The 22633-nt window shown below is 45.1% G+C and overlaps 1 protein-coding gene across 1 annotated transcript in view; it reads left to right on the top strand.

Annotated features, from left to right (window-relative positions):
- SLC24A3 (solute carrier family 24 member 3) overlaps positions 1–22633 on the top strand; it is a 523373-nt gene that overhangs the window by 456683 nt on the left and 44057 nt on the right. Inside the window, exons 7-9 of the mRNA XM_037494056.2 lie at positions 1327–1401; positions 11924–11949; positions 19357–19410. Of these exons, the coding sequence (XP_037349953.2) occupies positions 1327–1401; positions 11924–11949; positions 19357–19410 (155 nt within the window). The remainder of the gene's footprint in view (positions 1–1326; positions 1402–11923; positions 11950–19356; positions 19411–22633) is intronic.

The following is a 22633-nucleotide window of genomic DNA, read 5'->3' as shown; positions in this document are numbered from 1 at the left end:
ACTGTGTCCTCTTTCACTTACAAGGTCAAGGGCAAAGGCAGACATCTGTGTCCTGTGGCTGTGGGGTAGTCCACACTCTTGCAGATAGGCAGGACTTGTGAAGCCCAGGAACCACCCCAACACAACACTACAAACTCTCCCTGACTTCTTTGTGAAGCTCTGCCAACATGAACCTACTCTGCAAAACAAAGAAAACATACCTAGAATCCCTCAGAGACAGAGATTTGGGACACTTGTTAAATTTTTTTTCTTCTTTTAGTTGATGCAACATTCGTTTGTAACATTGCATAGGTTTCAGGTGGACAGACATATATGAGCATCTGTATATGCTCCATTATGCTTTCACCAAAAGTCCTATTTCCATCCATACAATTGACCCCTTTTACCCAATATCCCCACTTTGAAAGGCTTTGAAGGTCTTGCTAAGGAGAAATGACTATTCCTCCAGAACAGGGGTCTTATCCTGGCAGCCACAGCTCCTCCCCATCTCCACCATCACTCCACACAATGCCCAGCCCAGGCCCCCTCCTTCATCATACCTAGAGGCCAATTTCTACTGCAGGAAGTCTGAACATAACAGGCCAAGGCTGGCCATGTCTCTGGCAGGATACCAACTGCCTAGGCTCAACAGAGCCTTCATATCTTTAAAGGGATTTCTCTGGCTTGCTAAGGACATTTTCTCCAGATCAATATGCAAATCAGTCTTCTAAAAATTCTGATTAAACCAGGGTTCACATGCAGACAAGGTCAGTCCTATAATAGAGATGAAAGAGCAGGGTCAGGAGGGGTCTAAATTCCCTTGCTTGTCCATGCCTCTTCTGATAAACAACAGCTGCCCTGCTCTGGGGCTTGCTCCACAAGGACAGGCTCCTCATATTCCTTTGACATTAGTGGTGCTGAGGCTGGCCCATTCCTGGGACTCAGGACTCCCGTGGCAATAGGACACCCAAGGTCCCTTCAGTCTTGCTGAACACTTCTTCAGGCTGCCCAGCAGGCCAGGAGGCATCCACCCAACTTCACTCTCTCCTTCCCTGGGGTCAGGCCCTGGTCATGTTGAAGAGGTCCTTCCAATCTCTTCGGCCTCCCCCATTTTCACTCATGGTGCCTCCGCTAATAAAACTGTTGAGATTTAATCCCATCCTGGCACCTGCTTTTCAAAGGATCTAGACTCATCCATCAAAGGACCTCCAATAAGTTAATTTCAGCTAGCTGGCTGACACCGTTAAGGACAGGAGATGGAAACACTAGGTGGTGCCAGAGCCGTGCTTCCTCCTCTGTCCAGTGTGATTCCTGTGTCTGACTGTCTCCCCTCCCCTGTCCCTCCAGGTTGTGGCTCTTTCCTCCTGGTGCCTGCTGCGGGACTCCATTTACTACACGCTGTCCGTGGTCGCACTCATCGTGGTAAGTGTGTGATGGACGCCTCACCTGAATTCTCTTTCCACTTAACCCTCAATGGTCCTTCTCTCCAGTCGGGGTCATGCAAGGACATACGGAATTCAAGGACTCTGCTTGATTGAGCGAATGGGTGTCGAAGCACGGGGCGATTTTCTTTCCTCCAGCAACTCTGATGACACAGAACCCCAGTCCCAGAACTGGTGCTCAGAACAGTTCACACTCTGGTTAGCTGGTTCCAACAGAGTCCCACGCTGTGTTTCTGTGATTCCCCCCTCTCCCCACAGGCTCCCCTGTAACTCCCTTCCGGTCAGTGTCCTGGTATTAGCCTTTACTTCTCCCCCTTCTCACTAGACATGCTCTCCCAGGAGACGCCTGCCTCTCCTAAAGCCCCCCGTTGCCATGATTACCCCTGTACAGAACCTCTCATTGTATTCTTAGCAGTGTTATCTCCCTGAGGTCTTGGACATGTCAGATAAACAACTCTGCAGAGACAGATTCATGTCCCAACCTCAACATGTCTCTAAACTTGAATGATTTTCCCCAAAGTGAACACTCTTTCTGTATTTCAGCCCCTATGCCAGTCTTGCGGCTCTACCCTGGGAATGATATTGAACTGGCTTTTCCCCAACTCCCACCATCCTCATCTGACTTAATTGTTCTGGAGATTTTCATCTCATAAAAAAATCCCCCCAATGCACCCTACAGAGCCCACTTCACCTGAGACTTTCTAGCCCTCTGGTCTGAATCGATGCAATACATCGCAGGTCAGTATGGCATCATTGTCACTGACTCCTCTCCTCCAGGTTCCCACTCACCCCTGGAGCCCCTCGTTTAGCGGATCCATGCCATCTGTAGGGACAAACCCAAATCCCTTAAGCTGGCAAGGCAAGCTGTCCAGGAGAAGAGTGGCAAATTGGAAAGAAGACTGACATGGGAGTTGGGAGAACTGATTTTGGGCCCTCACCATCCTTCCTGGGTCTAACAGGTTGCCTTGGAGAAATCAGCCTCTCCAGGTCTTAGTTTTCCTACCTACCAAAAAGGATTTACCCCCTAAAGGCTCTACTCACCTGTTCATAAACCACTTACCTGTAGATTATCTACTTACAAATCTCTACAAATAAGCTAAAGTGCATGTTTGATATGAGAATTTCCACAAGGGGGCAGGTAGATTCTTCAACCAGCAACAGTTCCCTAGAGTGAAGAGTTTGGGTTTGCAACCACAGTCCCTTCATTCAAGGGGCCATTGGTAATCAGGAGGGTCAGGCTGCACCCCAAGTTGCAGAGCATTCAGCTATACCCCATTGGGACTGAAGACATGCTACATCTGTTAAAGTTCTGGTTAGTAGACTCAAGGACACATGACTTTGGTGGTCTTGGACTCCGTGTCATCTTTGGGAAAGGAGTTCTCAACCCAAACCTTGAAGACTCTTCTGCTTCCCTCAGGTCAGATTCTCAAATGCTGTGTGCAGTTAGCTTTGTCCTGCCACGTACAGACCTGCTACTCCCTGCACTCAGATTTTCTGCCTTTAGGGCATTTTTAGGATGATTTTTGAAAGTTACTTTTCTCAAAAAAGACAGTGGAAATAAACAGAACCCTGAGAATTCCTGAGACAGCCACTCTCGTAAAGACACAAGACAGTCAGCACTGGGCCAGGATGCCCGCAGCCCTGGGACGTCCACTGCCAACAGCAAATTTGCCCGGGGCAGCTTCTTTCTCTGTCTTCAGCTTCATTCTGTTCTCAACATAGACACCTCCTGGATGACGTGTGAAATAACTCATCTTCTCCCAAATTTATCTGGACATGTCCAAGATAGAATAAATGTAACTGTTGCTAATGATGTGTGAAACAGTAAAGCGATTTTGCTTCCTCGGGCTACAGGGACACTCCCCGGACCCCTGTCTCTGGGGGCAGCTACCACCCACTTGCCTTACTCCCCTCCACTTTCACCCTCCTCCACCCCCGTGTGTGCACTGGATAAATCGCAGAGCTGAGCCAGCCCAACACACAGGAGCTGGCAGCTCTGGATTTCCCTCAGAAGGCAGGAAAGTGCAAAAGCAAATGATTCTTTGCTGTTACCTAAAGATTTGGATTGTATATTTACAGACCAGATGGCAAGCCTAGAGTTTTATGATTTTGAGAAAAATTACATTTCTCTACTGTTAAGCTGTAATGAAAAAGATAAAGTTTGAGTCCTCGGGGTTTCGTCTTGGTGTTTTTTACTTAGACTGGTATTCCTGCAACATCACTGGAAACACTCAGTGTGCTAACTTAAAACGTGGCACCAGAGATTTAATTCATAGGTTCTGGTATAGAAGCTCAGAAATTGCTCTTGAGCCAGAATCTTCTGCCAGCCTCCAGGGGACCTATGCTCATGGCACTAGACTGCACCATGAGAAGCTCAGCCTTGACTATGAGGACCCTGTTTCCTTGAGATAGTCATCTGTTGCCTGACAGTGATTCATTCTAGAGTCAGTTTTGAGATTCTCAGAGGAAAGGCATCATGGCAGATTGGTTATGTGGGTCTCTGCTGTTCATCCTCAGGCTCATTTTGCCATGAGGCTTAAAATCAACATGAGGAGTCAAACAGTCTTGTAACCAGGCCCAGCACTTAGAAAAGGTTTGTCAGTGTCCCCGGGTCTATTCCATGCCACAGCCCAGGCTGCTGCTCACATCTGTCAAGGTCTCCTTTTCTCCTCTTTCTATGTTGCCCTTACTGACTTGCTAACAAAATCCCTCTTCTTCTGATCTTCCTTCTGTAATACTAAGCTTCTCTACAGGACTGACAGTGAGCACCTAAAATTACCATATTGAGAAGTCCTTCCTCCATGTCCCAATTACCAACCTTCCCAAATAATTTTTAATTAACTGAATTTATTTATTTTCTTACATTTTTGTTAATTTTTGTACAGCATTTGATATTTCCCTTCAGGTGTAGTCCTCATCATTTTCCCACCACCACAGTACCCCTGATTCATTACCCCAGTACCTTGTGCTCCCCTCCCATGTGGTAACCCCTCTTCCTCCCCCTCCCCTGCTGGATGCCTCAGAGTCATGGTCAGCTTCCAAGTTTTGTCTTTCTCCTGACCCTTTGTTTGATTTCCCTCTATTCCACACATAAGTGAAACCATCTGATACCATTAATTTATTTTTAAGTGCTAAGATTTTGTGGTTCTGAAACATTCAGAAGATAGAACTTCTGGTCCCTGGGGGGTTATACAATGAAAAGTTCATTCACCCAGAGAGCAAGTCCAGACTAAGTGAGGCCAGATGGTGCTTCTATATATATATCCCAGCAAGAGGCCTTTAAACCTAAGCAGAGGAACCCCATCCTGGGGATCATCGTGGGGCCTGGGGATCCAAGTGGCAGGACAGACAGCTTCTCCAGGGATGCTTAGGGCCACTGACCTGGAGATGCTAATAGAGTCATTATAACCTGAATCATGAAACAGCTGAAATGGAAGCAGATGCAGATGTACAGGGCCAAACTGCAGATGCATAGGAGGAAGACAAAGCACATACATTCTGAAACCTACTATTAAAATAGTTAACTTAGAAACAAGGACTTGATTCACTTTGGTATTTGGTTTTCACCTAATATTTGCTCTGTGCTATTTTCTAGTTTGTTTGTTGTTACTGTTGCTGATATTTAGGAAAAGCAGAAGGAATTAAGAACCCATTATTTATTGTCTACAACAATTACAATTTCAAATGCACACAGTTTATTTATCAATGACCTTCCCCTAAGCCCTGGTGACCTTCTCTATAGTGAAACATCAGGCCCTGGAGAAGCTGGGTGTGGCCCAAGTGGTGTCACCTTTTAATCTGGGAGTGTTCTGGGTTCTTTAGAACATGTTCCTGTGGTATCTGCCCAATAGGTAGTCTAGAAATTGTTACAGACCCTGCTGCTGCTTCTTCCCACCCAAAAACTTGACCATGGACAGCTCCAACTCCCCTGCCTACCCTTTCTCCAAATTCCATCCAGCAGGCCTGCCAGTTTCTTTTATTGAAATGTTACTGTAATTTACATAATCATGTAATTTACATAAATGCAAATGATTCATTACAGGCATCAGCCTAACAGCTGCCCTAAAGAGAATGCTTTATTTTTACCCTTCATCTCTGTTTTGAGATGGGGTATTGTAAGCATTAGGAGAAGGGAGCCTCTAGGGTGTGGCTTGGATAGGCTCTGGGACAGGTTCCAGATAACTTGGACTGGCTCACAAAGCCAGACTCTCAAGTGATGCCTCCCTGGAGGAGGGCCAGGTGGGCTGATGGCACCGATTGAGACAGCCTGAGAGCCAGCACAGCGGTGAGGCTCATCTGAGGCATCACCTCCCTCTTCCTTCAGAGGGCTCACAGGAATATCCCCATGAAGGGGGTCCCCTGGGGACAAGTTAGCCAATGCAGCTGCCAGAGATGAGCTAGGCAGTGCTGTCCTGCAGAACTTGGGCAGGAATGGAAGTGATCTTCACCTGCACTTTCCAGTACGCCATCCTCTAGCCACATGTGGCTGTTGGGCTCTTGAAGTGCAGCTGGCAAGACCCAGGAACTGAATTTCAGTTGAATTAATTGAAATTGAGGGCCTCCCTGGTGGCGCAAGGGGTTAAGCACCGCACTATGAAGAAATCCACAGCCTCTGCAGCACAAGTTCGATCCCTGGCCGGCCAGGGAGATATCCACATGGCGAGGCAGACCTCTCCTGTCTCACCTGCTGCTCCCCTCAGCAGTGTATTTCAGTCAGTCTGTCTGTTCTGTTCCCCACTCTGTCTCTGATGGATCTTCTCACCACACCCCCTCACCCCGAGAGCAAGTCCAGACTTGCTCTGGACTGTATCCCAGCTCTTGTATCCATAAATAAATAAATCTTTTTAAAAAATTGTTGAAACTGATATGTAGCTAATGCCTGCCATATTAGATAGTTCTAAAGAGGTCCTTCCATAGAAAATGCACCTGCATTCTTAAAGGCATCTATTGTTTTGAACAACCACAGACTTGGTACTTACTATAGGAGCATCTACAATGTTGGGTGTGTCAATCAAGGTTTTCTATAATAGTTCAATGCTCATGATTATATGAGCTAACTGTTATCAGTCCCATTTTACAAATGGTGTAACTAAGGCTCCAGAAGTTTTTCCAAGGTCAAGGAGCTACAAGGTCAGGGAGCTACAACTCCGAAGGTTTATCAGGGCAGGCATCTAAGATGGTATATCTACTCCACCCCAGCAAAGAATTGCAGATTTCCCTCCAATAACATCTGCTTCTCACAGTATTTGAACTCTTGCAGATTTGACCTCATCCATATGCTGTACTATTAAAGAGGGTCTCTGCTGTGCTTGCTTTACTCACATATTCTGACAGAAGGAAACACCTCCACATTCCTGCAATTCCCTCTCTAGACACCTTATCTTAAATGATCTAGAAATCTTTCTATCACACCCTGAAGAAAAGACTCATTAGAGTGAGGTTGACGACCATCCCTGACACCATGGTGGCCCCCACAACCCTGCCACTCTGCTCTCACCCCGCTCAATCTCTCCCTCCTCACTGGGAACTCCCTCTTCTCTCTCCAACTTAGTGGTGTTGAGGCACTTCTACTCATGGCACCCCATTATGTCTCGGCTCTCCCAGAAAAATGGAAATAATGCCGGGAGCTAGAGAATTATCACAGGGCATGAATATAAAAGAAGTTTTGAGTTCCTTAAATCAGCTATGGTCAAAGATTCCACCCTTTTTATATCCCTGTCATTGAGAGAACAAAGCACCAGTCTTATTTTTTTAAATGACTTTTTATTAAGGTAATACTGGTTTACAACCCTTTATGAGTGTAAAATACAGGAAGTGCCTGCTTTAAATGATACTGAGGTAAGCTAGGGAGCTGGGCCCTCCTTATATTTGCCTCTGGAACACAGAAGCAGGATAGCCAGACTGGGGGTGCAGAGAGGTCCCTGAACTGAGGGTGCAGAGAGGTGCTCCTCCTCTTCTTTGAAGAGAACAATTTAGAAATTTTACTTATGTGTCTGTGTTTGGTTTTGCACTTCTTAGTAAATACAGTCCTTTCGGTTTAGCAATTCTCATCTCTTGTATCACAAAGCCGTCCTCTTATACCTTTGTCTTCACACTGTAGCCCCTACGATCGATACGAGCTGACCCTCTCTGCTCAAGTTCTGCCTTTAGGGAATCTTGATTTCCTGTCCCCTGAAGCCCCCTCCACATAAAGTCAACTTTCTGGAGAACCTAATGTCCGAATTCCTGTTAAGCTTTAATATATGAACCACATCTGTATATAACAGCCACTTTCTATGTAGTCCATCCAATTCCTGTCCCCAGATGTAATCATCATGGCCTCAGCTCAGCCACCTGCACCCCTAGGCCTTGAAGGTCAGAACCCATCTGGGCAGATGTCCTGAGGTCTCTGCTTGTTGAATGAGAAGTCTATGGGGACAGTTTCTATTTCCAGCAACGGAAGAGAGATTTTCAAGGTTTCACTCTCTTGAAAGCAATTATGGTGTTACTTTTCTCCTATTATTTTTACCAGTTAAAATTCAAACAGTACTAATGATGATAATGTGAGTCGTGAAATCTTAGCTTCAGAAATGTGGCAGTCCCTGCACCGCGGTTTTAGTTCACAGTAAAAATGCAGGGAGTGGGGACAGCCTCTCCACTCCTGCCCCCACACCCAGGCAGCAACTCCTTGTCTTCTCCCGGCTATTACGTCTTGAGCACCCACCCTTACAGTTTCTGGGGATGCTCTGTCATCTGGGGATTTTCACCTGCCTGATACAAGCCTTTCTGGCATGGAAGAATTCGAGATCAGACATTAATGCTGAAATGCTCGTTTCCATGGTACCTGGCCATTTCTCTGAGGTCTAGAGGAAAAGGGTGTTTTTTCAAATTCTCTCCTATGCACTCACATTTAGCTTAGCTGCAGCTCACAAGGAAAGCTTAGGGTGAAGTCCAGGGCAGCTTTGGATAAATGTCATGTGGCTTAGAGGGCAGGTTCCCCTCACCTGCCTATCTGGGGCCCAAATATCACTTAGTGCCACGAACTTAGCCCAGGGTGCTTGTCCCAGACACAACCGGAAAAACACAGAGAAGAGTTGCTATCCCCAGATGTGTTTTCAGAATGGCCACTGGGAAATGGGTGAATCAGCTCCAAAGACTGTAGCAGCAAGCCCCTTAAGAACAGCACAACATGGGGACTGAGTGTGACCCAAGATCACACACCTACCTGTCCCCAATTCAAACTACCAGGCAGGAACTGCCTTCAGAGCATCACCTTGCCCCGTGACAGCAGTGTTTTGGCTGAAGGCTCCTTCAAGAGACTTTCTGTCTTTTAAGGGGCTTGCCCTCCTTTCAGAGATTTAATGGAGTTGCGCAAATGGACTTGGCCTGACTTCATTTCCACCTCACTGTCTTGGCAGAGCGACCTGAAGGGAGTGCTGGGACATGAGCGCCACCTAGTGGTAACCAAGTGGAACAGGGATGAGGTTTCTTATTTCAAATCACTCATGTAAATGATAATCAAATTTTCTTTTACCCTTATAATATTGCTGTAAAAGTTGGGAAAAGTTGTTTCATCTTCTTTAACTCACATATAGAGCGTGAAAATACAGAAATAGGTGCAGCACTTGTCATGAGAAAATAAAATAAGAAAATCTGTAATGAATCACCTTCCCCATAACTATAAACAACGTCCAGGCGGAGCTGCCCGTCTTTGTCATATTGAGTTTTCAGAAAAGGTGATTCCAGGCCTCCATTAAGATGACCTGTAATGTACTCTTCTAAAGGAATGTTCTGCAAAAAGTGCCAATGTCCTCATTTTCAGTGTCTGGAATGACAACCATCAGCTGCTTGGAAGCCTCCAAACACCACGTATGCTGGACGCAGCTCCCTGCTCATATTCCACCTCCATTCTCACCATAATGAGCCTGATTGCCTTTAGAGTTCCTTAATTCCTGATTTCTAGCCCAGTTTATCCATCCTGTTATTCCTTTGAGTCCTCTCGTTTATCCACCCTTACACAGTGGGATAAAACCCAAACTATTTGCTCAGCAACCACAGGGGAGCCGAGACCACCTGGCTCTGAGTGATGTGAATCACTGCATCAGTTATTCAAGGGGTTCCAGGTCTCCACCATTTCTTAGTACTTAAAGTGAGACAGCTTCATTATCTTTCCCTCCTTGAACCATATGCCTGTCCCCAACCTGCCAACTGCCAGCCCCAGCCATCATCTTGACCTTAGGCTCATGGTGCTCTGGCTTAATTGTATATCTTATCCATTCTCATCCAGGTTTGCTCCACTATTTCTCTGATTTACTGTGCTCCCTGTAAATTCTGTTCAATTAAGTTCCGTCTGAATTTTTTTCATTGATATGATTATTGAAATAGTAGCTAAATGCATACTGACCTGTGCCCATGTGTACAGCAGACCACAGAGAGCTGGGGCTTCCTAAAAGCTGCTTTCATGTTATAGAGTATTGCCTGCCTTCCCTGATAGACAAAAATTTAATTGCTGCTCTAATAAACTCTCCCAGCATCTCCTCCTCTCTTAAGTGGCTATGAATTGATTGTTCCAACCCGCTGCCCAAGACTGATATTGAATTAACTTCAATTAATAGAAACTGGTTTCCAACTTAAATAATTTGTTCTGTTCTGTGATTTGACAACAATTTTTTTTAAAGGTGGCAATCAGGCCACAGCAGCTGGGCATACCTGCAGGGAGTAGCTTGCACACCGTCCGATCTGGATTGGGGGAATATTTCTTTTGTTTCATTCTCTTCCCATTCTAATTTGACATTTCCATCCAAATGTCAACTTTTTTAACATGATGAGAGTTACAAAACTAATGAAACTGACATATTTTCCTATATATTGTGAAGAAGAACTAGTTACAAGTAAGTATGGCTGCTTTCTCCTCTTTGGACCTCTGGAGAACTGGAGACTGTCTTTAGGGGCCTTCTGAGCTGGATCCTGTGCATCTTTGAGGTTTTCTCTGCTTCTCTCACCCCTGGTGGTGATTTGAACCTGGGTACTCTGGAGATGCCCATGTCTAGCTGAGTCTACCTTCTCCATGCGGTAATGACACTTGGCTCCATCTTGTCTTGCACGTTTCTACCATGGAGACCCCAGGGGCCTTTGCCCTGAAGGAGCGGCCCCTCAGAGATGATCCTAATCAGAGCTCGTGTGTCCTGTGAGTAGGAAACAAAGCACTTTGAACTCTTGGCTCCCTGTTTCAATGCGATGCAGGTGTTCCATCTGTCTCTACAACATGCCATCTGCACAAATGAGTGTGTCACGGAAAGAACATGAAATTAAAAGCCAGGACCTGTGTTCTAGAACCAACTTGCAGCGCGTGGATCAGGAAAATAACACATGTTCTCTGCAACTCCATTTACCTAGATAAAGCAAAGGGCCGGGACTATACCAGTTTTCTCCCCCAAAGTGAGAAATGACTTTAGATGATACTAAACAAAAGCTGAAATATTCTCTCTGAATCCTAACTGATGAGAGAGAATCTCAGTTTCACACTTGTTTGTCTTTTACTGTTTCTGACCCCTGTTCATTTTTTTTCTTTCACAAAAAAAGGCAGATCTGTAGCCCAGGGTGTGAGCAGTCAAGAGTGTCCAGCCACGACTGTTAATCAGTGTTGTTACTACTTTTGTTTTTCACCATCTACAACCCTCTACATGTGGTGGCAAGTGGGGCTGATTCTGTACTTCTGATTGTGTTGTAAAGTTTACCTTGAAAATAAATCCCTTTAAGAAAACAAAACAGGGCCTCTCTGGTGTCGCAGGGGTTAAAGACAATGCTATCAAGCTGTTGCCAGTCACTGCAGCAGAAATTGGATCCCCAGCAGGTCAGGGAGCAACCCACTTGGTGCCAGCAGACCTCTCCTGCCTGGCCTGCTGCTCCCCTCAGCAGTGTATTTTGGTAGATCTGCCTGTTCTGCTCTCCACTCTCTCAGGTGAATCCTCCCACCCCCACACCTCTGGCTCACACCCCAGTTCTTGTATGCATAAATAAATAAATATTTTTAAAAAATCAATTGAAATTAAAGTATCGGGTCCTTACAAGTTCAAGTGTTTGCATAAAATCTTGGTGGTGTTGCATGGTGCATTCAGACATGTAGACATCACACAGGTGGCCTGTAACTGACTTGCATCCAGAAGCCCCACCAAGCGCTACATCCTTTTCCAGATCTAAAATTCAACCATGAGTCTCACTCTACAAAGCGGGTTGGTCGTTCTTCCCTGTCACTCCACTGTTGGACAGAAGTTGGGATGGAAGGAAGGGATGGGATGGCCTGATGCTTCTCCCCTCTGCAACATGTCCACCCCGGTGTGCCAGCGCCACCTCTTTCCACCAGCACTAGTCAGAAACTAAACCAGCGCAGAAGGGCCTTGTATTCCATCCAGCCCCAATCTGGACCTCTCCAGAGGTCCACCTCAACACGGGTGTGCAGCCCTAAGGTGTGCGTGTGTGCTTGTATATATGTCTAATCTTCTGTCTTTTTCTTTTTTTAACAGTTCATTTATGATGAAAAGGTTTCCTGGTAAGTATCTCTGTTCCCTTCCAATTTCCCCTGTTCCAGAAGGGTATGTATCAAAGACCAGAGTTAGGGTTTAGAAAAGAAAGGGAAATTTTGTGACAGTTTGTAACTAGCATGTCTTGGACATGTTCCCTCCAGCTCAAGGAAGAAATTTAATTAACTTCCAATAGGCAGAGACATTGCTTTCAACTGGGGGTGTGGATTCCATTTGGGATCCTAGTATCTCACTGTCTTTATCATTTGGGTAATCCATCTTGGCTTACCCATGCCTTTCTGAAGGCAACCATTTGCTCGGTGGTGGTTAAAGATTTGACTTCTCTTTTTAAATTGCTTCCAAACTGCATCTCCAGATTCCAATTCCCATGTGTATCTTAGGAACTAGGCAGTGAAGCCCTTCAGTGACCTTTAACCTGTTAAAATTCTACCTAGCTTTAAAGATCTTAGGGTTCTGAAAAATCAGTCTTTTTTTTTTGATATATCAAAAATTTTGCAAAATGAAATATGTAGGAAGATACTATATTTTGCATTTGGATCAACTGTACAAATCACCATTTTTGAGAAAGTTTCTGAGCAAGTCAAGTATGTTTGAAATGGAAATGGAAATTGAGTGTGTTGTGTATTTTTGTTTTTTTCCCAAATATTTATTGGAAGAAATAGGATGAAATAACATCTTAGGAATAGAGAGGTATGCCACTGTAGTGAGAACATTTTTGAGGTATTATTTAAAGCTAAGAAGGAACTAGAAAAAGGAAAGAGGTGACCAGTCTTGACTTGCAGCTAAATGAGTGTTAGCCCTTTGTTGGTGACAACTTGGTGTCTTAGGATTTCTCTGTGGTTTTCAAAATGTGGTGGGGTCACATTGATAGTAAATGTTCTTCACAATGCTAGCAGAATTTGCTTTAAGGCATAATCTCTATGCACCATAGTTGTAAAATAAGGTGATTTGGCTACATTATTGCTATGCTCTAATGTCAGTAGCATTTTGTGAAGTTTATTATGATGATTTTTAAAATCTTCATTAAAGAATAACAAGAGCCCCTTTACGAAACCACTGAAAAAAATAAGCCTAACCAAAAAAATGTGAGGGCAAAATATCTTCATATATAAATGTATCACTTAATGATGGGGATACAGTCTAAAAAATGTCTGTCAGGGGATTTTTGCCATTGTGCAAATATCATAGGGTGTAATTACATAAACCTAGATGGTATGGCCTATTGGGAACACTATTGTAGACATGTTCATCATTGATTAAAAGTAACATTCTTAAACAGGAAAAAAAAAAAGACATATAATCTCTATACTGATCCATGAAAAACAAAATGTCCTTTGAGTCAGGGTGATGAATGGGTTGAAAGGCATCAATTGCCCCAGAACACCTCAAGACAGTGGTGACACAGACCCACCTACCAGGCCCTTGTGGTGGTGGCGGGTAGGGTTGGCGTTGCCCAAGAAATCTGTCAGAAGCATCCTCATCAGCCTGAGCATAGCATGGTTAACACAACCACCTCTCTGCGCTGGCACACTGTAGATGCTTAAGTTCTGCTTGGTGTTGCTGCCATTTGATAAGACAAACAAGACAAACAAATGATGTTCACAGTTGCTCTCGAAAGTTTTTCTACTGCTTTTGTGCAGAAAACCTTAAGAAAGGCTCTCCACGGTGGTGTACTGGCTACCTTTGTCCATGGGAGTTCTGGTCTCCATCTCCCTGGCTTTGCCGATGAGGACCATGGCAAGAGGAGATGAACGAGGGCTCATGATTAGCCTATTTCAGCCCCACCCTTTTAGGATATTTCAGATGATGGGGAGCACAACAGCGTCTTCTTCCCAACTTCCTATCCGGTAGGTGACCCAGTCCTATGGTAGGACTGGGTCCAGATTCTGAGGTCATTAGACCCTCGGACTGAGCACTAGAGCTCCTATACAGCAAATTATGAGTAAGGGAATGCGAAAGCTATTGATAAATGAGTTGCAAGTTCCAGGGGATGTTTTATTCTAGCCCGAGATGGTTGGCACATAAGTCAGGCACAGGCATAGCTACAGAGAAGAAATATGGGGGGCTCTCGTGGCCCCAGAACATCTTTCCCAGACTGCTGACTTGCTATGTAATTATTGTTATTATGTGGATGGGCTGACAGAGAATATTTTTTTACTTGAGTGAGGCTGAGATATTAAAGTTTGCACCACTGCTTTGGGACTTTCAGGAATTTCAACTGCCCATTTAAATACAAAATATATTGAACTTGAAGATATGTTTCACTGTCTGCTTCCCTTACCTTCTTGCCCAGCTAATTATGAGTGTTTATTTTGTGGACAGGGTATGTCTAGGAATTGATTTCTCTAATTTCTTTCTTTTGAGCCAGATTCTTCATTGTGTGCGATTAAGGAATGGTCATCTTGCAGTAGTAGCTTAAACAGTGAATTCACTGCTGGCTGTAGAACATCCCAGCATGTCCTAGAAGTTTCAGGGTAGGAAACCAACTCACCCCAAATGCTAAAAAAGAAACTAGTTTCAGTTGCGTTTATTTGGAAACTAAAGTACTCTTTGGAGGAAATGAGCCTTGTCTGGTGCAAATACACGAGAACAAAGTCAGTGTCCCCATCACACACAGCTTAGGTTCCTTCACTGACCTGAAGCCGTGTTCCCTCATAAGTTGCATCAGCCACACAGTGGTGGTCAGAAGGTGGCAGGCCATGGACAACCAGCTACGATAGATTAAAGAAATAGTCGTTTCTTTTTCTTGTACAACAAGTACCCAAATATAAGTGGTTTAATTTCTCTTGGCCTTCCCCTAATGGTTCCAAGATGGCTGCTGTGGTTCCAGCCATTAAGTTTGGATTGAAGTCCATATATATGACCTATCCCTTCCCCTTACTTTTATATATATATATATATATATTCAATATATATATTCAAAAGGGAAGGTTTATTATAATAAGGGAAGGGAAGTCGAGGATGATTGCATGTTCACAAGCAGGCAGAAAGAGCTGCCCCTGAAAGGGACAGGTTTGCTAAAAGAGAGACCTGCATAGTCGCAGGCGGGCAGCCTTGGGAGGGGAGCTGCTGCCTCTCCTGCTTTGCAGAGGGAGATGGATGGTGAGCAGGAGTGCTGCTGCCTAGGTTATTTTATCCAGTACCTTTCTACCTTGTATCTCTTTGGTCACAACTGGGTCTATCTTGACCAATAAGTGGCCTGAGGAAGTAGGATTACATATTTAGACCAATCATTACTTATCCAAGGGCTGTGGGTGTATTTCTTCTTCATTCCCTCCTTAAGATCCGGGAATCCCCCGTGGCTGCCTCGATGTAGTGGGGTTCTGTTAGCAGGTACAAGGCAGGGGAATATCCGTTGAGTGCTTTTCAGCTGGATGCCGACCCCAAAGGATATGTAAAATAGAAAGCACCATATGTCCACCTGCTGCAATATATGAATCTGTATGCATGACTCCTTAACGACAGCTCATGAGACCCACAGTGCTGCTGGAAGGCATTTGGAATGTATCTTCAATGAGTCTGAAAGTCCAGCAGGAAAACTAAAGAATCCCTGGTGATGTTTTCATTTCTTTAAGAAGAACTTGAAGAACTTGAGCTTCAGACTTGGCCTCAAGTTGTGACTTTGGGAGAGAAGGAAGAGGCTGGGGACACAACCTGGAGAATAGCCCCTGCAACTTTTTCCAGGCTAGCTTTCACTGTTCTGGACAGTGCTTAGCAAAGTGGAGCCATGTCCTCAGGGCGAGAACAGAGAGGAGCCTCCAACCCGGGAAAGAACAATCTTTGGCAGGAGAGTCTGGGATCAGTTGAAAATAGATCAAAATGGAGGTTTGTGGGAAAGGGAAAAAACTAACTCAGCTCATGCCATAAAATGGGGTCCTCAGAGGACAGCAGAGTGGGAGGTGGTCAAGAGAGGCAGAGGGAGAAGAGTATATCGGGGGCAGGGAGGAAAACCTGGGGGCCTTCAGAGGTCTGCATGTGCCTCCAGCCCCGTCCCGCAGCTGTCTGCTGTGCATCCCCTGGATGCCAAGCTCTGCTCTAGAACTAGCCACAGAACATACCACCAAAAGCAGCCTTGACTTTGGGGCTCTCTCAGGATAGAGAGGAGGCGGGCTTTGACATGTTATGATGGGGTCATTTGGAGATGCTTGTGCATCTCCAGTCTCATATGAGAAGGGATTCCGAAGACTTTTGAACCAGGACATGATGATCAAACCATCAGGTCAGAAAGCAGAAGGAGGAGCAACGTCTCAACCGCCCGTGTGCTGTGTGGAGGCCCTGGTGAGCCCTGAGCCTGCGCGCCAGCAGCACATACCTGAAATGTCAACAGAAGCAGGGAACCCCTATCTCAAGGCCATCCCTGAAACATAACCAAAGAGAACCTCATTCTAATATTGCAATGAAGGAAAGCACTTGCTTTAGTGAAAAAAAGTAATATCTAAAGAAATTGGAGGTATAAATACGCTTGTTAGAAGGAGCTGGACTTCACGCAGCCTTACTGCAATGTTTCGGTTCCATTAGGTCATTGTCTGTACCCTCTGGCTATTAATGCTTCAAAGCCATGACAAGGTATCCCTTCAGCTCTTGGGTGCCTCCTCCAAAATGGATGCCGTCAGTAAAACCCAGATTTTCCTAATTATGTTTACACCCCAGATTCATTGGCTTTGATAAGAACCCTTTTCAGGCCACTGGAGGTATTTTGCAACTGGAAATTGAAGTTCAGAGGAAATTTCACCCTGCACAGATGAGCTAAGGGCTTCTCTGAGCTGGGGAGGGAACAGTGGGCAGCTGGTGGAGTGTCTGCTTGGGGGAATCAGCTGTCAGAAAGTCCATTCTCAGTCTCCAGAAAACATTAACTCCAATAGCTGAGGTGGAGGGTAGGAAATGAGGAGTGGTGTCAAGTGACTGCTAGAAACAGGCATTAGATATAATTAAGTAATGAGCAAACAGCAAGATAATCACAGACCCATCAGAGGTTTGAAAGAACACAAACGGCCATCTGATAGAATGTGAAGGCGTGGGCAGGGAAGACTTCTGGAGGAGGTGACATTAAAACTGGTATTTGTAGGATAAAAGGAGCCAACCGTGAGGAAGGGAAAAGTCTCCCTGGCAGAGGGAACAGTGCTTGCAAAGGCTCTCAGGAGAAGGAAAGGCAGCCAGTGTGGTGGGATTCAGAAGGGACACAAGATGATCTGGAAAAGAAGGAAAAAGAACCAGGTTTGCAGGAAGAGGGTGCCTTTTGTTTTCTCAAGTGTGTTGGAAAGGATGGCATGATCCACTAGCATCAAGGAAGCCAGTTCTGAGACTAAAGCTGTGGTAGACTCAGTGAGGTGAGGAGGGACCAGCAGTATTTTGGACATGGAGTCCTGCTGAATGTGGCGGTGAATAAAAAGAGGCCTCCATATTGATTTCCAGATTTTGGGGTGTGACTGAGCAAAAACTGGTAGAATTTACTGAAATGGCAAAGTTCAGGGAAGAATGAAGGTAGGAAGGGAAAGAAGAATTCGATCCTGACATGTTCTTAAGTACCACATGAAGGGGCAAATTGGCTGCTGGCTGTTTGGGTTGGGCAGGGAAACGTGTGGTGTGAATGCGTCTGTTGGTGTGTACAGCAGTGGGATAGGGTGGTCACACCTAAGGAGAGCATGTAGCTGAGCAGAGAAGAAGATCCCCTCCTTAGAGGTTGAACTGAGGACTGGGGAAAGGGAGGAAAAGTTAGGGGCACAGGAAGAAAACTAGGAGTATGGCTTCCGGAAGTCAGGAGCAGAGAGAGCATTATGAAGGAAGCAGGTGGGCAGCCTTCAGATGCTGCTAAGAAATTGAACAGGATGACAGAATCACCCATGGAGCTGTGCAGATGGGGGCACTAGTGCCCATGATGAGTGCTTCAGGGTGCCAATGGATATGCAAGTTAAGATTAGAGAAATTTGATTTCTGTCCCTTTTCTCCTCAATAAACTTTTTCTTTATCTAAACAAAAAAAGATCAGAGAAATTTGCCTAAATGAATGGGAGTATGGAGTGTATGCCATCCTTTGAGAAGGTTTGCTTAGAGATGTTTAGAAACAGAAGTAAAAGGGGGTGGATACCCTTTGCTTCTCTTAATAACATCCTGAGTACATTCTCTAATAAATGTACACACCACTGCACAATCATTCTTCATGGATTTGTGCGAGCCCATCTATGGACTTATCACAACTTAAGTACCCAGTCCCCCATCTTACTACCATCTTGCTTCCCAATGCTTCACTTGGATAAAACCCCTGCAATAAAACCCTGTGTGCTTTTTTACAGTCTGCCACCTATTTCCTAGGATCAGTTGCTAGATGTGGAACTTGAAAAGAAAAAAGAAAGTAGAAGGCAAAACTTGGAATCTCTTCATAGACCATTCTCCAGTAGCCTTTTCTAGAAGGCAGAAGTACTCTCTCAACTGGCTAATTTATTCTATAGCTGAAAAAGAACCTAGAAATCAGGTTCCCTGGGTTTTTAGCTGAAAGTTAATAAAGTGAAGAAAATAGAAGTGCGCAAATGATCAGTAATTCAAGGCACATTCCAGTGGGTTTTGGTATTTTTTTTCTTTCTCTCTTGACTGTTTTCCTATTCATTCATTCTTATGCTTCCTGTTGACACGTTCCCTGCCCAGGTTCTTTCTCATCTTCCTCTGTTTGTCTCCTTTATTTATGCCTAGCTCTTGTGTACGCAGCAACCCCTCCCTTGCCCCCTATGAATTCCTCTAGTGTGCCTTTGTAAATTTATCTCAATAGTATTAGTGAATGATTAAGCAGTGGGTAGATTTATAAACACAGACCTCTATTCAACGATGTGGAAGACTTGCCGTGCTCAAAGAATTCTTTGGGGGTGAGAAATAACAGAGAAGAAGGAGCATTTTACTTTTAAGTAGAAAAAGAAGAGATAAATTGTTGAAAGCTCTGTGCCACATAGAATATGACTATAGACCAGGAAATATTTGTAACCAGTCTGCATGTTGCCTTATCCTTGCAATGTTTGGCAGGTTTGTCTGCCATTCACATTAACTGTGTTTTTTTTAATTTTATTTCTTTTTAAAGATTTATTTATTTATATAAGAACTGGGATACAGTCAGAGGCACGGGAAGGTGAGAAAATTCACCAGAGACAGAGCGAGGAATAGAACAGGCAGCCTGACCAAAGACACTGCTGAGGGGAGCAGTAGGAAAGGCAGGAGAGGTCTGCTGCGCCATGTGGGTAGCTCCCTGGCCAACCAGGAATCGAACCCGCGCTGCAGAGGCTGCGGACAGCTTCACAGCGCTGCGCTCAACCCACTGTGCCACCAGGGAGGCCCCATATCAACTGTGTTTTTAAGGTAGCCTGGTGTGTTGTTCCTGTGGAAACTTCCTCTGTGGAAACTTCCTCTGATTAACTATTCTTGGTTTATATACAGGTGGGAGTCACTAGTCCTTGTGCTGATGTATCTTATCTACATTGTCATCATGAAGTAAGTCAAATACCTTCTTAATTTCCTTTCCAAACTGTTTCCGATATTCAACATGTTAATCTGGAAGGAGTGGGATAGAGAAGCAGGTACCTGACTGTTTTCAAAGCATAATCCCTGTTCCTTTGGCTCCTTGGGATCCTCTGGTGAATCACTGCAATTTTGATTGCCAGCACTCGTAGACCCTTCCAACCCACATGTGATGATAAAGGGGAAGCTTCAAGAGTTTCATTTGAGAAGTCTCTCAGACCCTCACCCCTTTTCAGGACATAGCAACCAGGTTCTTGGCTTATTTCTTCAGTCTCTTTCATAACAAGAAAGGAGGTAAAGTTCAGTAAGTTATGCTTCCATTTAGGGTTCTAAAAGGTGGGACCAGAGCTGGTTAAGAGAAGACCAAACCCATGGATCAGATGTCTGCAGACTTTCATTGTTCGTGCCACATTATTCATTGCTGCATAACCTCAAAATATATTGACTTGAAACCAAAAACATGCATTATCTTTTTTTTTTTTTAAGATTTATTTATTTATTTATTTATGCAAGCACTGGGTACAGTCAAAAGCGCGGGAGGGTGAGAGAATTCACCAGAGCCAGAGCGGGGAGCAGAGCAGGCAGAAGGACCGAAGTACACTGCTGAGGGGAGCAGCGGGCGTGGGAGAAGAGGTCTGCGCACCATGTGGGACCCTCACCCGGCGGCCAAGGATCTAACCAGCGCTGCAGAGGCTGCGGGCAACTTCGCAACCCAGCGCTCAACCTCTGTGCCACCGGGGAGGCCCAACATGCATTATCTTGTTCATCTTCTGAATGGTAGCATCCAACAGTCACATCCTGGACAGTTCTAGTTCAAGGTCATGGGTGAAACCACATGCAGAAAATGGCCAATGTGGCCATCACCTACTTGACTTCAACAGGCTGGAGGAGGTGCCTGCTCACACAACTGCACAGTTGTTGATGATGTTTAACTAGAGGGCTGGTTTCTTTTCTTTCTTTTTTTTTTTTAAGATTTATTTATTTATTTATACAAGCTCTGGGTACAGTCAGAAGCACGGGAGGGTAAGAGAATTCACCAGAACCAGAGCAGGGAGCAGAACAGACAGAAGGACTGAAGTACACTGCTGAGGGGAGCAGCGGGAGGCAGGAGAGGTCTGTGCGCCATGTGGGACCCTCGCCCTGCAGTCGGGGATCGAACCGGCGCTGCAGAGGCTGCGGGCAGCTTCGCAACCCAGTGCTCAACTGCTGCGCCACTGGGGAGACCCTGGAGGGCTGGTTTCTTACCACACAGTCTCTCCTTTGTGCTACTTGAGAGTCCCCACCCATGGGAGTTAGTGTCCTCCTGAGCAGGTGCCGCAAGATAGAGGATACTAGAGCATTTTTTTCATTCTAGTCTCACTAGTCACTTACAATCAGTCCATTAAGTACAGTCCACACTCTAGGGGTCTTTTTTTTTCATAGAAGAACTGGGGTGCAGGCCAGAGGCATGGGAGGTGAAAGAATTCACCAGAGACAGAGTGGGGAGCAGATCAAGCAGATCTACTGAAATAAACTGCTGAGGGGAGCAGCAGGCAAGACAGGAGAGGTCCGCTGTGCCATGTGGGTTAGCTCCCTGACTGGTGATAGAACACAGGCCATCGAGGGGATCGAACTCAGGCCATAGCCGTGATAGCACTGAAACTTAACCCCTAGCCCACCAGGGAGGCCCTACTTCACCTTTTGAAAGGAGGAGGAGCAAAGAATTTGTGGATGCACTGCCACCACATCCTATGTTCCTTTTCCCCCTGGAGTCTGGGCCGCTCACTGTTTTATCAGGAGTTCTACTGCTGATGTTTCCCATGCTCTGAGGTAACATGCAAGCCCCATAGTCGTAAACCTGCTGGTTTCATCTTTTTGCCAAGTACCATTGAGATGAGGCGCTTATAAATAATGCAGAGACATTCGGTGCTGCAGCTGCCTGCCCCTTCGAGAGCTGTTTCTCTTACTCTAAATTAGCTCATCCTTCCTTCAGCATATGTGGCCACAGAAGTCACTGCTTCTCTCAGGAGCGAGAAAGTGGAGCACTCTTAGAAATTGCCAGTTTGGACATATCAGGTAGCAGCATGAAATTGGCATGTCAAGTTTTCCTTACCTTGGAAGCCTGACAAAAAATAATTCTACCCACCAGTGTCTGAGAGTCTTGTTGGGAGAAATCAGTGTGGCTGTTGGCAGATGTCACACTGACGGTGAAGGTTGGCACTAGCTTGACTGATGTCTGGGGCAACTAGACGCTATCTGCCTCCACCCACTCAAAATGGCACCCACCTGCACCTCAGGAGCTGCACAGCATCAAATGTGGACCCAGTTTCTGGTCTTGTTACTCCATGAGGACATTTTTAGAGTTTCCTGGAGCTATGAAAGGCTCACCAGCCAATAGATGGGTTTCCTTGAAAACTGGAGTCGACCTGAAGGCTTTCCAATGTTTCTAGACTCCAAAAGAAAAGCCTAAATGATGGGAGCAGCCATCTTGCTTTTTTATATCTCAAATAATAAAACTGTTAAGAAACTGGTAGGGAGAACTTAACCATTCACACCTTTCTTCTGTATTTTTTTATTTGATTACTTCACCTTTTTCTGATTTTTTGAGGTTCCAAATTTGAGTTCCCAAAGAGTCCTCATCTTTCCTTTTGAAAAAGTGGATTGTTCCATTATCCCAGAACAACTGACTGACTGCTTTATGCCTAAGTCAATTTTGAATCTGAATTTAGATGACAGGATGTTTCATACTGAATTCATTAGGGTATTCACAGAATAAGGAGGTCTTCAAAATCAGATCCTGTCTAAAGGCAGGGGGGTTGAGGAATTTTGCTCACACACATTCTGTGACCCCCACACCCCTATGCCAGGCTGTCATAAAGCCCATGAGTTGCTGGCAGAGCCTTTGGACACTAAGGTAACACAGTGAACATTTTCTCTCTACCCAACCCATGCCAAATGTGAAAGCTAATGAGGTGTGTTTCTGCTGATGCCTCAGTTTTACCAACCTTCCAGCTGTTCAAACAGCAGGATACAAATAAAACAGATAACGGAAGCTACTGTGCTCATGGAATTTTCTGCATAAATTCTGGTCCTAAGTTCTAAATTGAAATCTCTGCTCTCTAGCCATCCGCTCCGCAATCAGAGACTTTAATCATTGGGTTTTATAAAATTTGATTTATAAAATTGCATGCTTTACAATAAAAGAGCTTCAGGGTGT

Source organism: Talpa occidentalis, unplaced genomic scaffold, assembly GCF_014898055.3.
Source record: "Talpa occidentalis isolate TD23 unplaced genomic scaffold, MPIMG_talOcc4v2.1 talOcc4.10, whole genome shotgun sequence".
Taxonomy (NCBI): Eukaryota; Metazoa; Chordata; class Mammalia; order Eulipotyphla; family Talpidae; genus Talpa; species Talpa occidentalis.
The sequence above is the reverse complement of the archived record's forward strand: the minus strand, read 5'-3'. Positions and strand labels throughout refer to the sequence as shown.